At 36.6% G+C, this 19710-nt stretch overlaps 1 protein-coding gene across 1 annotated transcript in view; it reads left to right on the top strand.

Annotated features, from left to right (window-relative positions):
- The window catches only part of LOC124619467 (transportin-3), a 205794-nt gene that overhangs the window by 119359 nt on the left and 66725 nt on the right, over positions 1–19710 (top strand). The window contains exons 11-13 of the mRNA XM_047145867.1: positions 1740–1840; positions 4835–4969; positions 14241–14381. Of these exons, the coding sequence (XP_047001823.1) occupies positions 1740–1840; positions 4835–4969; positions 14241–14381 (377 nt within the window). The remainder of the gene's footprint in view (positions 1–1739; positions 1841–4834; positions 4970–14240; positions 14382–19710) is intronic.

Raw genomic sequence — 19710 nt, 5'->3', positions numbered from 1 at the left:
TTTTACTGTTACAGGGTGTATACAACCCGGGTAATCTGGGAAAAACCCGGGAATTTTTCGGAATTCCAGGAATTTTTCATTGTTTTAATTTTCAGTTAAATTTTTGTAATTTTGACTGGTACGAATTGATTCTCTAGCAAAGAATGCTACTGTATCCTGCTACTGGAGAATAAAACTGCAGCAATAAAAAATAAACGAGAGGAAAAATAAACCTTCAGTTCGCTGAATTTCAATTGCATGTTTTCATCTTCTGCCACATATGGCATTATGCCATAATAAAGAACCAAACATGAGATAGTACTGTACTGCTATGCCAAGAAAATTTATGTCCCAAAAACCACAATGAAAAGCTTAATATCAGGTGGGACCTACTTCATTGTGAATCCGGACAAACCAATGTGCACTTCAGCCTGAATTATGCATTTTAATATCCTTTCTTTTACGGTGTAATGTAAGATCTCTTTATGCTTTATACATACAAACATGCGGGCTTCCTACATCACTACAGCTGCGCACATGCAGTAATGCCTGTTTTCTGGTGCTATCTGGCAACTGCTAAATCAAACCTATTTCTAACAGTCTCGGGACAGTATTGCAAATAGTGGTTTGAAAAGCATTACTTTAAAAGTAAATTTCCTTTTATGCAAGATGAATTATGTTACATGTGAGAAAGTGGGATGAATTTCTTAAATCACAGAGCGTTTGATTCTCGTTCAAAACTGAACACTTTGAGGACCAGCCACATAGAAGAATTTCGAGCCCAGAAGAGCAGACATTTATGTCATTATTTTAAATTTACTGGCACATTTGTGTGATGCACCTTAAAGTATAACACATGCAAAAAAGATTAGTATTACATGTGAAAGCTTAGCTTCTCTTGTAGCTTATTAATCTTAGAGACCAATATCATATGTGGAAGCTTAGCTTTTCTTGTTGTTACACTGTGTATATTAATGTAAACCATTAACTTTTCCTCTTTGTGTATTCACGCTACATAAGTGATCTTGCTGTTCAAATGGCTCTGAGCACTATGGGACTCAACTTCTGAGGTCATCAGTCCCCTAGAACTACTTAAACCTAACTAACCTAAGGACATCACACACATCCATGCCCGAGGCAGGATTCGAACCTGCGAATCTTGCTGTTGGCTTACTACAGCATGTGTCCTATGCTCTGAATATCTGCTGTCATCGGCTGGTGAGACCATGTGGCATGAGATATGATTGGCTTACAAAAGGGCATCACAGTCTTGATTTCAAAGCTCCGGAAACTAACGTGCTGTGTTCGGTGCAATTCGAATTTATACTTCCCATAATATGAAAATATTCAGCTTATACGTTGCTGATATCAAATGCCATTCCAAAATTTCTCTCCTTTTCTTTCATCAAACACCATTCCAAAACTTCTCTCCCCCATTCCCCCCCCCCCCCCCCCCTTTTTTCTGGGAAATTCTATACCAGTGTATGAAAGGTTAACCATTCAAAGGATTAATAAGTTTTGCAGTTCCGAGGTAAAATCTATGGAAAACATACTGTTACTTAGCACGGAAAATGTGTATTTTTGCCAGAGAAAAAGTATATTTTTTAAACGGCATATCTGGGAATAATCTGAATTGTTTTCCTTGTTTCTTATACACACTGTGTTACAATTGTGTTTTTGTGATTCTCTTGAAAGGACTGTATTGTATGAAGTTAGCTTGGTTATTTTAGTTTGAATTAATGCATAATGTTATCTTACAGGTGTTTCTGTGATTTTGGGTCGAATGCCACCAGATCAAATACAGCAAGCCATGAAACAAATCTGTTTCTTTCAGATTAATCCTTTGTGTCAGTTGGTTGAGGTATGTAACCACTTGACAAGCCAATAATATGATACTGGTAAATTTGATTGGAATAAAATAAAGGAATGAGTAAATATAACCAGCCACTATGCAGTGGAAATGTTAAGCAGAAAACCATTATCACATAAAGTCTCCACTATATGATGAGTGTGTTTACTTTACTCATTGTGTAGCAGTTATGAGTTGGTGGTGTCAAACACATTCTTGAGAATTAAACTATAGTCAAAGACGAATGGGGGGAAAGTACAAACTGGGAGCAGTAGACACACAGGCAAAGGTCACACCAGTATTAGTGTTTATGCCTGGTTGTGTAAGAGGAAATTGGCAGTGAAATAGTACATTATACAGTATTTGAAAATCTAACAAGTGAGAAGAGACAGAGAGGAGAGGTTTGCTGAAAAGCTAGAGTAATGTGTAAAAGTTAATGTTGTTGCACAAGATGCAAAAGCAGCGCCCAAAGAAAGAAAAGAGAAACTACACAGCATAAAAATGAGAGAAAATGGGAACTTTAGGTTTGGAGGAACGAGGGGCCACCAAAATGATGGCAGGTATGTGTTGTAGAGCAAGTCATTCATGCTGAACATGTGCAGTAGTAAGTTACTGGAATAATTTCTTTATCTGTAATCATCCACCCATCTGTCTGTTTTTCCTGGCAGCTTTATAGTCACCATACTGACATAAAATCTGCATAGAGGCTATGTGCAGGAAAGTGTATGAATGACTGTTCTGACAGGTGGTTGACCTTAGACTTACTAGAGGTCTTACAAGTGATGTAGGTTTGAGTACGCAGTAGCAGTAAGTGCTTAGGACAAGCCATCTGTTAGAAAGCTGATTAGAAGATCTGAATCACTTGACAAGGAACAGGAATGAGGACACTGTTACCTCAACAAGAATGTAACAGCGATTGAAAGAGCAACATAAAGCAGCTCAGGGTGAGGTGAGGACATACCTCAATCTAGCATACAGTTTCAGAAAATCATAGCCCAACTTTTTCAGGATAGCCTTTTATTGCATAACAAGAGATTTTCTATTTTGTGTCAACGAAGTTTCAGTAGTTCTCAATGGCTGTGATGGAAAAGGAAATCATGTTGAGGTGCAGCCTGATACTGTCATTTGAAAGAATTGGAGACGTTATAAAATTGTTTTGTGTATGGGAGGGGACCTTGAAAATAATCAGAATACACTTCCTGCAGTCAGATGGGCAGTAGTGATGTGTTCTTTCACTAGTTGTCTCTACTGCTTATTGTTTGAAAACAGTTGACCAAATGTTATCCATAAGAAGAATCAGTTTGGTTGAAATGTGTGTTGAAAGAGCTGCAGATTTTATGATGACTTAATAATATTAATTTCCATAAAGAATGGTTGTTGCAGTGCATATTTTATGAACAACTACTGCACTAAGCAAATGCTAACTACTCATAGTAAGTTACAAAACATATTCAAGGGACTGTAAAATTTTTTTGACATATATTAACATTTTATTTTGAAAAATGAGTATTGTGCAGCAGTATTGCCCATTGTTTGCTAAAATAATTGTGTAAGGTACTGCCGGAAAAGTAGCCTATATCATGACAAGAGGCTCCTGAATCATTACAACCTGCCTGTTCATACATCAATGACATACACACAGATTTTGATAATGACTTCACGAGTGTTTCATGCCTAGCCTTTTAATAATATCTGGCCCCTGGGACTTTTTCCTGTCCCCTAGAATGAAAACAGTCAAAAGGGAAAAATTTTCAGCACATGTAAGAGGATTCGTCACCCCATCTCTCCACTCAGAAATAAGATTTCTTGTCAGTTTTCGGGCACCAAGGGTATAGTGGGGGAAGTATGTAACTTTATCCAATATGTTTGGTATTAATCATTATTGAATTAGATCTGTATTTAAGTAGAGGTTTGTCAACCAGTGACACAGAGTGAATATCGAGAAAGAAGGCAATAGATTCAAGAAGACAAGCTATTGTAACGATATTTCTTTTTATAAAAAATATATATCCTGACAGCTGTCAAAAAGTAATTCTTTATTTCAGTTGGAAACCCTCACAGGCACCGTTAAGATGAATAAAACCTGGCCTTAAGATGTATAAAAGCACAAAATAAATCGTTTTGGGGATAGTTGTATTCTAGCAGTTTATGGGGGGGGGGGGGGGGGGGGGTCAGTAATGCAGCCTCAGAATTGCACTACACAAAAACATTTGCAGTTTATGAGAACAAGATGACTTTGTTGAATCCTGGACCCTAGAAAATTCACAAGAGGAAAATATATTCTGGTCACAAAAGATTGTACCTCAGAGATAAAATAGTCATTAGGTATTGTAGAAATGATTAAGAAGCAAGGACACAAATTTTACTATGGCTGCTTACTGATTATATCAGCTGATAGGCAGTGTACAATGAAAGGTTGCATCATAGAAAAGTAGCGTGATAAAGCAATGGATGCAAATTACTGAGGGGCCATAGAATTGGTAATGTATGTGTATGAAATTTCTCTACAATGTTGTAGATGTTTATCAGCAAAAGGCTGAATGTAGTTATGAGTGAGTAGTGGTGGACCAACTTCGGATTGTGTTGAAATAGTTACAGGTGTACAAAGTTGATGAATGTCCATTTTCATAAAACTATCCATTGTAGGCTTCCACCGACATTTTATATCCAGCAAGCTTTCACCATATTTTCTCAGATACTTTGAATACGGTTCCATTTTATCCTAATACTGAAATAACTTAGATATTAGCTGCTAAAGTTTTCTGCACCATTACTCATGTTGGTAGCCTGAATTCCTCCTGTCCTTACCTTTCTTCGTCGTTTTTTATTGTGTCTGAGTATATTTTTGTGATCTTTTTATTTAATTGTAAGTGTATTAATTAATGAAAACAAACTTATCCATGAGCAGAAAGGGTATTTTTCATCCTCTTATTTAATGTTGTTAATTAACTGCCTTTCATGTTATGTTGGAGGGATTTTCATTTTTGTGCTAACGTTTTGATGCAGAATGATGTGAAGACTGAGAAAGGAACAAAAACTGATCCTGTTCTATGGCTTGATAGACTGGCAGCCATCTTCAGGCACACAAAACCAGTTGTAGAAAATGGAGAAGTCCATCCTTGTCAAAGTGTAATTACAGAGGTAAGGGATCAATTTGAAGCAGGTTGTGTTACTTTGTATGTAAGTTGTTGTTCCTAGTTCATTCATAAGAGATACAATTCAGCTAGTATACGTGAATACCTTCAGATTTTTTGTTCTGTCACTCATTGAGAAATTCGTCAGAGAGATGTCTGAATTATATTGCCAATCATTAAGGTAGCTAACATCAAAATTTTACTTATTGTATGTATACGTAATCGCAGGAAGAATACTTGATTACATTTATAGATTATTAGCGCATGTACGGAGTGCAAAACTTAGATGATGAATGCTGTCATTGGAAGCAACAACAGCTGAGCCTATACAGACGAACTGAGGTTTGACAACTGGTACAGGTATGTCCTTTGTCACTGCTTCAATGTTGTGCCAAACTTAATTAACTATTGTGGCTAGCAAATGGTGGCAAACCAGTCTCCTGACAACCCATGGCCAGATCTTTTCAGTGGGGAAAGATCAGGAGAACATGGTAGCTACAGCAACAGTCGAACCGTTGACTGTCACAGAGAACTCAGGAAGGGGCAGTGACTAGCCATAAAGCATCAGAAATGGAATGGCAGCTGTCAATATTGCTGATATATGAACTAGACACGATGAAGTTGTTTATCAAGTGGCACCCTATACGATCAAGCTAGGTGCTGGGCCCATATGTTGATGATGAATGCCTCCACATTTGGATAAATCCATTGTCATGCAGAGCCAGGACTTACCTGAGAAGACAACACGGTGCAGCTCCTGTGTACAGTGTTCTCATTAGGTGCACCATTGTTGACCCTCCTCTTTGCAGCAGTATCACGGGCAGCTGCGATAGTAGTCACCATGCTGGCAATCTGTGGTACTCCAGACGTCATTGTCTTGTCCTCGTGGCCTTGCAGTAATCGCACCATTTCCAGAGTCAAGATAAGTGACAGGGTGTAACATTCTGCACGGTTGTGCAAAACATATGTCTGCCTTTTTGTACCATAGTCACACTTGGCCATTGAGATCCTGATTAGCATTGAGAATGGCCTTCCTGAAACTACTCTGGTCTATATTTACATGAAAGTTTTGGGATTCTGACTAGTGTGATAATCTCAATAGAATACAATTGTGCTGCTGCTGAATTCTGTCACGTGTCGGTAGACAGATCTCCTTGCAAGAGTTGTAACATGATCTCACAAACAAAATTCATATGCAATTTCCAATTGAGAAAACCCCTGTTTAATGTTCGCTTTTGTACAGAATCAAGATCAGTGGCTCCTAAACTTTCCGAGACGCTTACTCCTGAGACTAATCAGATATTAGGTACTACCCACCTCCGCCCCCCCCCCCCCCCCCCCCCCCACCACCACCACCACCACCACCACAAACATCAACAGCTAAGTAAAATTTAGACTTGAGAAGAATTTTTTTATGACTTTCATTTTTAAAACAAAAAAGGTAATATATACTTAGTTTTTGTAGGTGTTTTCTTAAACCAAAAACTAATGAGTCAAAGACAATTGCTACTGTTTATTTCAACCTTTTTTTACAGTATGACTAGCTTAGCACTCACTGCTTTGCTTGCATAGACTGTGTAGTCTACCGTATTTACTCAAATCTAAGCCGCACTCGAATCTAAGCCGCACCTGAAATTTGAGACTCGAAATTCAAGGGAGAGAAAAGTTTTAGGCCGCACCTCCAAATCGAAACAAAGTTGGGCCACTGTAATATGAGACAATTTAGGTCTAATGAATGATGATACAGCTACAGTAGTTTGGTTCGAGTCGTAAGCTTAGCAGTTAAGCTTTACCAGGTAGCCATTGCTATGCGTCAGGCGCTCCGTCTGTATTTATACGGGTGCCCTTCTTTTTTCACGTGCTTCGTCTGGTTTGAATCAATTGCATATTTTTCTTTGATATGATAAGTACCGTTCTCTTTGTTATAGGTTTTTACATCACTCTAAACTGAAAATGCATCATTGTACTGTGTCATGCTTTGTTTGTCGCATTCTGATAATGTGTGTTTACGACCTATCGTCGCTCGCGGCATGACTTGCTTTTGTGCGCGCTACCGCTTCTTACGATAAAAAAAAAAGAGAGGAATTGTCTCATTAGCGAAACAATGGCAAGAGACTGCTATTTGTTGTTACTTACACCGCTGCTTTCTTTGATGATGATCAACAAGAACCAAATAATAGACTGCGTATGACAGACGATGTTGTGAACGAGAGTTTAGCAAAAATTTCTGCCATTTGAAAATCTTTGCAGACGCCTCTTTTGTACATTACATTCTGCACAGAAATTAGAGTCATCTTAGATTTAAAAATCTAGTCAATTGCTGTGCTTCATTTCTGACTGTATCACTATTAGGCATAAGAATAATACGAATATAAACATGATATGATATGTATATTCTTCCGCGTTTGCTGTTGTCTCACACAAATTTCGTAGTTTATTAGGCAGACAGGATTAAATGAGATAGCAGCAAACACAAAAGAATACATTGCAAAATGTTTATATTTGTATTATTCTTATGGTGAAGAGAATACTACATGTGATTCACAATTCATAAAAGTTCCTATTAGCAACCATCTCTTCTCACAGGTAGGAAAAAATTAAGAACATAGACAAACATCCCAAACAGTCTCGCCAGTCGGATTTTCATAGTACATTGAAATGCTGCTACATTCGAAGATGAACAATACGGAATTTGTATTTACTTCGTTGGATAATGTATGAAAATGCAGTGGTCGAAACTCGGGGCGGAGAAAGTAGCTCGTCTTCCACCTTTTTTTTTTTTTAATTTATTTACTGACTCAGAGGTTTTGGCGCCAGTATTTATCTTTGTGCCTGCAAAGCATGCCTGTGTAGCGCTACATATATTCGACGGCAGAAGTTAGTTGTGGCGGCACCTACCAACATTTTTCAGAACTTCCGCTTACTTTGCACTCGATTCTAAGCCGCAGATGGTTTTTTGGATTACAAAATCCGGAAAAAAAGTGCGGCTTAGATTCGAGTAAATACGATACACAGATTTTTTTTCTTTAATCAGATTTTTATGTTGTTCGCAAACTACAGCATGTTTATTTCTGTAGATTTAGCTTTAAAAATGTTTTAATGTAACAGAATATTTTCATAAAAATTTTCATCCCTTTTACACCACTTTGGGCTTGAATTTCCAAAAACACTGAAACTTATTTTATTGAATATTGGGCTCCATAAGGTTCCCTTTCTGTGCATCGACCATGGAATATAAAATTATAAATAATGTCGCAGCCAAGGAGCCAAATTTATATTTTCAGAGTTTTAGTTTCAAAAATGCTTTTGTAATGATATATTTCCATAAATCATTGAAATAAATGTCAAACATCTGTTATATGATCTTTTAATAGTACTACTGGTTTCACAACATTAGAGTTGCATATTCAGGTACATTCTGTCTCAATCAGATGAGTGCATTGGATGTCCCATCATTCCATCAGATGATAATAAATTAATTGACATAGTGATTACAATCAAAATTTGAAACAGGCTGAATGAATAAGACAACCATAAAACTGGGTCAGCTTGGAATGGATCTGATGTGTAAGAACTGTCATGTTCAGCTGCCAGCAGAGTACTGAGCATGTGCGTGAGTGATTTGCATATCACGTTTTAGCAATGTCACTACCACTATCCCGTCTTCCTTTTCCAGTCACAAATAGCAAAGATTGGTTCTGCACTATAAAAATGCTGGAACATGAGAGGCTAACCCCCTTTTGGCTAATGGAAGTATTGAGACAACAGCAAGAAGTTTTCTTCAGCCGAGTCTGCAGACCCTTAGTTAATGCTTGTGATAAAGGAGTTACAGAATTTTGTTGACACTGAGGCACATTTTGCAAATTAGATCATCAAAGTAAGGAAATTGTGGGATCCATGCACAGATAATAGAACACTGAGAAAACTACTTAGATGTCGTATCAGCTCATCTTCATGTACAGCTAACCTTCTTGTTCTCTAAAAGTGTTAGTTGTTTTAAGGCTGCCAGCCTGTGATTAGTTCAGAGTAATACATAATACCTTCATTACCCAGATTTGTATTTGGATTTCTACATTTTCTGAAAGAGCTTAAAGGCCCCTCCTCTGAGCTCTCAATTCTCTGTCCCCATTGTCATGCTGTTCTTCATCTCTCCCCCTCCCTCAACCACCACCACTTCACCATTCTTCCCTCCACCGTCCCCCTTACACAGACTGCCTTGGTATGGCTAGCCCATGAGGATTTATGAGCTGCCAAAAGAGAGAAGTGAGGGAAGATAGAGGTGAGCGGAGGTATGGTACTGCGAGAATAATTTGTCAGAGTACTGAAAAGTCTTTAACTTGAAACAAGCCCCCTGGAGTAGATGACATTGTGGCAGAACTATTGATAGCCTTTGGAGAGCCAGCCGTGACAAAACTATTCCATCTAGTTTGAAAGATGGATTAGAAAGGCAAGATACCGTCAGACTTCAGAGAGGAATACAGTAGTTCCAATTCCAAAAGAAAGCAGGTGCTGACAGGTGTGAATATTACCAAACTATGAAATCAATGAGCCGCTGTTGCAAAATACTAACACAAATTCTCCACAGAAGAATGGAAAAACTGATACAAGATAGCATTTGGGAAGATCTGTTTAGATACCAAAGAAATGCATGAACAGGCAAGGCAATACTGCCCCTATGAATTTTCTTAGAAGATAGGTTACAGAAAGGCAGACATACTTTTGTAGCCTTTGTAGACTTACAGAAAGCTTTCAACAATCCTGACTGGTATAAAGTCTTTGAAATTGTGACAATAGCAGGGGTGAAGTATAGGGAGTGAAAGGCTACTTTCAACTTTTACAGAAACCAGACAAGAGTTACAAGAGAATTAATGATTCTATTGGCAAATATTGGTTCTGTGACCAACACTCTGTATTGCCATGATAGGAAGAAAAATCAAACTCGATGTCCACAGAGCAGTTCATATGTGAAGTGCCAACTCCACCTACCATCCAACCATTCATTAGTAAGTTGGTTATAGGACCAATATTTGCCACTAGAGAAGTGTGATGACAATGCAGTGGATCACCGAAAAGGGACACATTTGAATAAAGTGGTTTAGACATACTCCTGAAGATGTTACCCTTAATTCTCCTTTACTGACCAGCCCTAGTCTCACTTTCTGTCCGAAGTTGAAGATGGACATACAAAAATTGGCAGTTATGAGAGTCGTGGGGCATGAAAGAAAAACAGTGATTGAGAATGTGTATCTAATCCATTTTACGTGCTTGGGTGCTGTCGGTAGCTGGTGTCTCTTCTGTCCTTTGTTGTAGCTGGCTTCGAACTGTTGGTGACAAACGAATACTCCCCATAATGTAGCCCACATGGTATTTAAAGCAAGAAATTAATCATATGTACACCCACTTTTGTCATATTCACAATTGATGGCCAGTTCAGGTTTCACAATTCTCTTTTGTAAGCAGATTAGGAAAACTACATACTGCGCTTCATTGCAGTTCTTGCTATAAACTTTTTGTGCAGTAGACCTATGCAGTAGACCTACGCAGTAGACCTACTCTTCATGAAATAATTAACAATAGTTCATTGAGTCAGTGGACAATAAACTTAATCTCACAAGTGCAGTTACAATGTTGAGTGGTAGAATAATTTCACAAGAATGACAAACTGTTTTTCATGTTGAACAAAAAAAGTCACAGTTGAATATAGTTGCCCAGTAAAACTTATTGACGCTAATTAACACATTCTAAGAGCAGATTTTACTTTAACTTACAATGTTGCTGCACTATTGCTGGAGACTTTTTGATATTGACACAGAGGTGTTAGCAGACTTTAACACAGTCTGTCATAAATATCTGACATGTTTGCTCACAAGTCACAGACTTCTTGATCCATAGATGTTGCTCAATTTAGTTCCGACATGAGACCTTACAGATCAGGTACACAGAGATGTCCAGCATTTCTTTCTGACGTCAGACTCTGATATGAAATGGCATAATGATGTTGCTAGGTTGTTTGCATGTTGGAGACTGGTGAATGATGGCTTTTTAAAGCCAGGCTTAAGAAGATGATGCAATTTCTGAAACTACATAATCAGCTAGGTTAAATTTTGCTACTTTTCATAGACCATAAGATTTTTACTATTATTTGGTTTATGAAAAATTTTTAAGATTAAAAAATTATAAAAGCATGTGGAATATTGTTTAGCTTTCAGAGTTGGAAATCTCCTACTTATGAATATGGTATCCATCTTGAAAACACTCTTTAGGATTGTAAATCATCCAAAATCTTAGTGTCTTAATTAGTGAGATTGTCATCTGATGCAGAAAAAAGTATATTAACAGAGGTAGATTGTCAAAGTTAGGAATTTTGTAAGCATTGATGTGGAATAGGCAATTGAAACTGAAGTTAGTGAGATATCTACTTCCCACTGAATGGAACAGTATTTTTTATTCTATCTGTTAGCTCAAAGTTTTTCTCCATTACTTACTGCAGTAAGAATGTCAATTAGCCATAACTCTTAATTAAATGAACTTTTAGTGAAACTAATTTTACCATCATAATCAAGACAATAAATAACCAGCTAACTATAAATTTAACTGGAACTAGCCGAAATAACATTCCAGGTCATTCATGTACATTTTTACTTGTGCAGCTGCATTAAAGCAAAAAAATAAATAAATAAAAATTTCATAGGAGTAGAAAAATGTAACATCTGAAGTTTCCAGCTTGCTGTGTTTCAAAGGAAGTGAGACAGGGTTATTGCTTATTTGCAATATTATTCGGTCCATACAGTGAGCTAGTAATAAAGGACACCAAAGAAAAATTTGGAGAAGGAATTAAAATTCAGGGAGAAGAAATAAAAACTTCTGAAGTTTGCTGATGACCTTGTAGTTCTGTCAGACACATCAAATTACTTGGAAGAGCAGTTGAGTGGAGTGGACACTGTCTTGGGGAAAAGGAGGATGTAAGATGTAAGATGAACATCAACAAAAGCAAAGCAAGGGTAAAGGAATGCAGTTGATTTAAATCAGGTGATGCTGAGGGAATTAATTAGGAAATGAGACAGTAAAAGAAGTTGATGAGTTTTGCTATTTGGACAGTAAAATAACTGGTGGTGGGTGAAGTAGGAGGATATAAAATGTGGACTGGTAGTTTCGAGAAAATGGTTTTTGAAAGAGAGAAATTTGTTAACATCGAATATTAGATTTAAGTGTCAGAAATTCTTTTCTGCGAAGTGTTTGTCTGGAGTGTAGCCTTGTATGGAAGTGAAACATGGACGATAAACAGTTAAAGACAAGAAGAACATAGACACTTTTGAAACATGATGCTACAAACAACTGCTGAATTTTAGATTGGTAGATCATGTAATTAATAAGGAGGCACCGAATAGAATCGGGGAGAAAAGAAATTTGTGACATAACTGGCCTAAAAGAAGGGATCTATTGATAGGGCATGCTCTGACAAATCAAGGGATCACCAGTTTAGTATTGGAGGGAACTGTGGGGGGTGGGGGCAATTCTAGTGAGAGATAAATACACTAAGCAAGTTCGAATGGATGTATGTTCTAGTAGTTACTCGGAGATGAAGAGGTTTGCACAGAATTTAGTAGTATGGGCAGCTGCACCTTGAGATTGAAGGCAGCAGTAGCGACAACAATAACAACATCAACAACAACAACGTGAACCTACCTGAGCTGTAAGCCAGCCCCAGTATGTAGCAAACATCACAGCTTTCTGGGTGGTGAGGGCAATATCCCATCAAATAATTTAAAAAAGCAAGAAAACATTGTAGGAGTATTTCCTCAAAACATTGTAATACTTCACAGTATTAAGGGCATCTCAGGTGGATATCTGAGTAAGGCAGGTGGATAGCCATTATCAATGTAATGAGAAAGAGTTGTGTTCAGACCAGCCATAGAGAGAAAGCCCAAACATTGATGAAATATTTTGCTCAAGTGACCACCACTGTCACCTAATATCCAGGTTTTAGTCACCATAGAGCTATTGCTAAGAGGAAAGTTAACATTTTTGTTCCACTAATGATGAACATTACAACAACCCCTTCTCATCACGGTGACTACATTCAGCACTGCCTGCTGCAGCATGTGACACAAGCAACAGATCACAATAATTCATTACACCAGCACCTCATTCCTTCAGAATATCTTGAACTCTTGATTTAGTGATGTTGCTCCATTGTGATTTGTATCGACATCGTTCACAGACAATGAGCACACATCCACTATTTAACACTGCCTGCGGATAACTGACTGGTTGTGGGTGCGTGTGGATGCACACGTGTGCGTGTGCCTTTGTATGCGTGTGTACTCTAGGTCAAGATAATTCTGTCCTAAATGAGTTACATTCTGTCAGAACTTTCCATACCACATTGTCAATTACCTTATCTTACACAAGAAGTTAAATGTCAATCTTATTTCCTTCCTTTATATATCAGCGTGTTTCATTTTGAAAGAGTGGTCCTAATCTTAGCAGGGTTAATAAAGCAACGAATAAAATAAAAATTTGTATTAATTGTTTGGCTGGAGAGTTTCCATCTATTTTGTCTGATTAAATTCATTGTTATATGACAACTACTTTTTTTTCTGTTCCAAGATCTACCAGAAGTATTCACTGGGAATTGTAGTATGCTGCTTGAGTAGGATAAAAGAGGCTGATATTACAATTGTTCTGTTTTGCTAATATTACAGTTATTCTGTTTTGTAGCTCTATGCAGATTTTGAAACACCTTTGTGTGCATTTACCCCTTGTAAGGTGGTTTCTTTATTTTCATTTTGACTGTGTATGTGTGGGGGAACAGTGGTGAAGCTGTAAAGACAGTGCACCATAATGCTGTGAAGGGACTGTGGAAACAGCATGTCATGGCACAGTGGTCATGCTCAGTTGCTGCTGCAGAGTCTGATTGCTCTTCATATTTTGCTCTCACTATTAATGTGTCGTAGAGCTGAACATTGAAGCAGATTAATTTGAGAGTGATCCATAGATTCATCACGCGAAATTAATATGTAGATAACATTTAGTTTATAATGTATCAGAATTACTATTTTATTGACACTAAGCATTGTGTGAAGTACCTTATTTGAAGTTTCTGTTTGGCCTGACTACACCTGCACACAGAAACAAAATTGAAAATAACTGCAGAGACAGTAGAGATTACCATTTTCATTCATTGCATTTCATTTTGAGTGCTGTGTTATTAATAATGATGATTTGTATTTACTTTCTAGTGCTTTTGTGTTTTTTAATGTAATTTTATTTTGTAGGTATGGCCTGTACTTTCAAACACTTGCAATAAATATCAGGCTGATATTCGTGTAATGGAGAGGTGCTGTAGATGTTTAAGGTTTGCTGTTCGGTGTGTTGGCAAACAGTCTGCTCACCTGTTAGAACCTCTTGTGAAACAGGTAAATTTGATTTTATAAATTGCTATTTTTATTGCATTATATATTGCAATTAAATTTACAGATATGCGCACAATGTACTTCCATTGTGTTGTTCTTTGTAAGTAGAGTATTTAACAGAAATTTATTGGGTCTTTTAAAAATCTGATGATACAGTATTCTGACATTGTTTACTACTTTTGGATGAAAGAAGACCATTCACTGAAAAGCAGAAGCATTGAGTTGTTGAGACACACACACACACACACACACACACACACACACACACACGCAGGTTTGCCTTTATTCAACATATCTTCTAAGATTAGCCATACAGTCAGTTATGCTTTGCTTGGTCCTGCTTTTGTCCAGAGCCCTTGTTCTGTAAATAATTTCTGTCAATATTTTGCTAATGGGACTTACCAAACTAATTGTTTGGTAGTATTCACACATATCACCACCTGCCTTCTTTGGAACTGGAATTATTACATTCTTCCTGAAGTCTGAAGGCATTTCGGCATATCACATTTCTTGTGCATCAAGTGGAATAATTTTGTAATGGCTAGCTTTCCCAAGAATCTCAATAGCTCAAGCGGATGCCATTTGCTCCCATGGCCTTGTTTCCACATAGGTCTTTCTCTGTCAGTTTTCATCTCACAGTATCACATTTCCATGTCATCTTCACCTATTTCCTCTTCTATTACTATAATATTGTCATGAAGTTTCTTATTCTTATGTAATCAACAAATTAAAAATAAAACTGTACAAAATAACAGTTGACCAAGGCACTGAGATGCATAAGGGCCAAAGCACACATGCAAAGTTTTGATAAAAATAGATGTCTATGAAAATCAAATTTTTAGTGGGACTGATTTGTTTTTGAACCAAGTCACATCATCATGTATTTCCCATGAAAAAAATAATCCAACCACTTTATCTTTTGAAATTTTAATTAATATTTAGTATTATTATTATTATTGTTGTTATTATTATTGTCAATGTTAATTCACAAAATTTTCACATTTAGGCTAGTGACAATAGTGTCTTTTTGATAGTTGTAAAATTTGTAATAAACGTGAAACTAGAATCAGAACATAAAGAAGATACTAAATGCACCACACATACAGTTGTGACCAGCTCGAACTCATCATAGTCATTGTTATTATCTTTTTCATTAAGCATATTCTCTAGCTTGAGGTTCAGATAAAAATTCCGACCTACTTCTGATGAAGAAGTACTGCTACTACATATGTGATGTAGACACTAAATTATGTGGGCAATCCCAGGTAACAATTTAGCAGTGCTTTGTTTGCACAGAGAACTGAATATTGGAGAAATTGGTGAGGCAGCTTTTCATTAATCTTCATTCATACAAGGTGGGCCTACAGCACAAATAAAGCTGGTTCACCATAATATCAACAGATGTCAGGAACATGCATAAATGCCACAATATCAAAATTGAAGATGGTGTGCTTTAGGGCCTTACGGTTCTCATCACCTCAATTCATTGAACTCGTTGAATGATTTTTGTATTTATGGCTGTTGAAATGGGATGATAGGATAAGGACAGCATAATAAAGAAGCAGAAGATAAAAATGGCATTGAGTGCTCATCATGAGCTAAACAGAACTTTAAAAATCTATACTGTGGTGTGTCCAAAATGGAAGGTTTACAGTTTATGCTTACCACAAGTTTTGATCTGAACAAAATCAAACAATGGAAAATCCAAGATGGAGTAATAACAATATTATGAAAAGGTTAGCTGCTACTCACCTTATAGCTAAGGTGCTGAGTCGCAGATAGCACAACAAAAAGACTGTCGTACAAAGCTTTCGGGCAAACAGGCCTTCATCAGAATAGACTCCCCCCACATACACACGTGACCACAGTCTCTGGTTGTCAGGGGTAGTCTGCCAGTGTCAGCCCTCAGCAACCAGAGACTGTGGTCATGAGTGTATGGGTTGTGTTTACATGCATGCGTGTATGTTTTGTCTACTCTGTTGAAGGCCTGTTTTGCCAAAAGCTTTGTTTGACAGTCTTTTTGTTGTGTCTATCAGCGATTCATCATCTCTACTATTTGATTGAGAACAGTGAGACATGAGCTTTTAATGTGAAAACCATTTAAAGAATCACAGTCATACAATAGTTTTTAGTAGGCACCACACCCACCATTGACTGTAGAAATTATTTATTTTCACTGTTGCAATACTGGAAATAAATAATTTCTGCGGTCTAAGGGAACTGTGATGTTTTTTAAAAGATTAAATACTTGTTAGATTAGATTAGATTAATTATTCATTCCATAGACCCATAAAAGAGGAAATCATCCTGGGTGTGGAACATGTCAGAAAAACTCATTACAAAAACTTGAGTTTCATTAATTTTAATTATCCTCAGTCAATAAACAGTAAAATTTTGTACATGACTTAAACTTCTAATATTTACAGGTTTAATACTTACATCTGCTTTCATTAAATTCATCATTCAGATATTTATTATTGACTATTTCAACCAAGTATTGTCAAAAATTATAGTAAATTATTCATTTCAGTGATCCTCAGTTAAGAACAGTCAGATTATGTACAAGATTTAAAACTAACCTTCCACTATTTACAGACTTAAGACTTACATCTGCTTTCCATACATCCATCATTCACACAGTAGGTAGTTACTTGGCTGTTACAACCAAGTATTGTCGAAAATTAAAGTATAATAAATTTTCATTAAAATGGTCTACTGCACTTGTTGAGAAACTTGTGGATGGAACAGAAGGAGATGGCCACCAAAAATTCTTTTAAATTATGTTTAAATTGTGCCTTGTCTGAAACTAAACTCTTAATGGTTGCTGGTAACTTATTGAAAACATGTGTTGCTGAATACTGGACTCCTTTCTGGGCAAGAGTAAGTGATTTTAAATCTTTATGCGTATTGTTCTTATTCCTAGTATTGATACTGTGTACTAAGCAGTTAGTTGGGAAAAGAGATGTATTATTTACAACAAACTTCATTAAGGAATAAATATACTGAGAAGCTGTGGTTAATATGCCCAATTCTTTGAATAGGTTTCGACATGATGTCCTTGGATTTGCACTACTCATTACTCTTATTATACGCTTCTCTCTACTCTAAAAATTATTTTCTGTTTGTGGAGTTACCCCAAAATGCGATACCACATGACATAATGGGGTGAAAATAAGCAAAATATGCCTTATATATATCTGACATCATTCGCATTGCAAACACAGACTTGTTGAGGCGATTTAGCAGTTAGTTAGTATGTTGCTCCCAACTGAATTTATTATCAAGTTGTAATCCCAAGAATTTTAGACTCTCAACTTATCCTATTTCCATGTCATCATATTTTATACACACACCAGAAGGAAATCTCTTGAAAGTTCTGAACTGCATATAGTGGGTCTTTTCAAAGTTTAATGACAGTGGATTGGCTATGAACCACTTATTAATGTCAGTAAAAATTTGATTAGCTGTCCTTCTAAATTCATATTTGATTTACTATTTATTGCAATGTTTGTATCATCTGCAAATAAGACAAACTTGGCATGTAACAGATGACAGGTCATTAATGTACAGAAGAAACGGTTGTGGGCCTAGTTTGGAAACTTGGGGAACGCCACATGTAATTTCTTCAGTCAGATGATGTCTGATTGCCTACTGCTGAAGTGTTACGTAATGACACCCTTTGTTTTCTATTAGTAAGATATGACTGAAACCACTTTGCAGCACTACCAGTGACGCCATAATATTTTAATTTACTTAAAAGAATGCTGTGATTCACACAGTCAAATGCCTTTGACAGGTCACAGAATATGCCAGTTGCCTCTAATTTGTTGTCCATTGAATTAAAGACATTTTTGCTGTAAGTGTAAATAGTTCTCAATATTAGAACCCTTAAGAAACACAAATTGTGACTTTGACAGTATGTTATTTTCACTAAGGTGCTTAAGTAGACGCTTGAACATGACCTTTTCAAAGATTTTGAAAACCTGGCAAAAGTGAGATCGGTTGGTAATTTGATGGCACTTCTTTGTCCCCTTTCTTGTGGAGAGTTATAACTTCAGCATATTTAAGCCAGTCCAGGAATGTTCCTGTGACAAGTGATTGATTACACAAATAACTTTAGAGATGACTAAGCTCACATGAACATTCTTTTATTAACTTTGTTGATATGTTTTCATAACCACTAGAATGCTTTGATTTCAAGGACTTTATGATGGATTCTATTTCTTTGGGTGAAGTACGTGTCAATTCCATTTTACTGAGATAGCTTGTGTGCACTGGTCTCAGATATTCCATTGCATTATTTACTGAACCTGACAACCCCATGCTATCAGTAACAGAGACAAAATACTTGTTTAAATGGTTTGCAACACAACATGCGTTTGTTACCAGGGTTTCATTTATGTTTAGAGCTATTTGTTCCTCCTCATTTCTGGTCCTACCTGTCTCTGACTTAACTATATCCCATATTGTTTTTATTTTATTGCTGGATGTATTTATCTTCTTCTCGTAATGCAGGTGTTTAGATTTCTGGATAACCTTCTTCAATATTTTGCAGCATATTTTGTAATGAGCTATAATGCTAGTATCAAAGGTGTCCTTACGTATCAGATAGAGTTTCCTTTTTGTCTCACACGATATCTTTATCCCTTGTGTGATCCATGGTTTCTTATTAGACTTCTGCTTAATTTGAGTTACCTTCAGGGAAAACAACTTTCAAATAGGTGCTAACTTTATTAATGAATGCTTTGTATTTTCCATTTGTGTCTTGGATGCTGTAAACATCCATCCAATTAATTTCTTTGAGCAATCTCCTAAATTTCTCAGTTTTTGACTGTTTTATTGGCCTTCTGTATTCAGTTCTGATAGATACCTTACCCTGACAATTTTCAAAATTTAATGTTAGGTGTTGCATGTTATGGTCAGATAGCCCATTTACTACTGGGTTTGTAATGTGGCTTAGTTGCCTAGAATTGTCTATAAATATATTATCAATGGCAGTCTTAGGACATTTGTATACCCTAGTTGGGAAATTTACAGTAGACAATGTAACTGATTTCAGTAACTGTTCAATGACAGTGTTTTTCAGGACATCTATATTAAAACAGGGTGTATACGGCCCGGGAGAAACGGTAAAAAGCCAGGATTTTTTTCATCCAGGAGAAAACCGGGAAAAACCCGGGAATTTTTCGTTGTTTTAGTTTTCAGTTAAATTTTTGTAGTCTTGACTAGTAAGCTTCGATATTCTAGCAAAGGATATTACTGTTCCCGCTACTACAGAATAATACTACAACAATAAAACATGAACCAGAAAAAAATATGAAAATAAAACATA

Source organism: Schistocerca americana, chromosome 6, assembly GCF_021461395.2.
Source record: "Schistocerca americana isolate TAMUIC-IGC-003095 chromosome 6, iqSchAmer2.1, whole genome shotgun sequence".
NCBI lineage: Eukaryota > Metazoa > Arthropoda > Insecta > Orthoptera > Acrididae > Schistocerca > Schistocerca americana.
The sequence above is the reverse complement of the archived record's forward strand: the minus strand, read 5'-3'. Positions and strand labels throughout refer to the sequence as shown.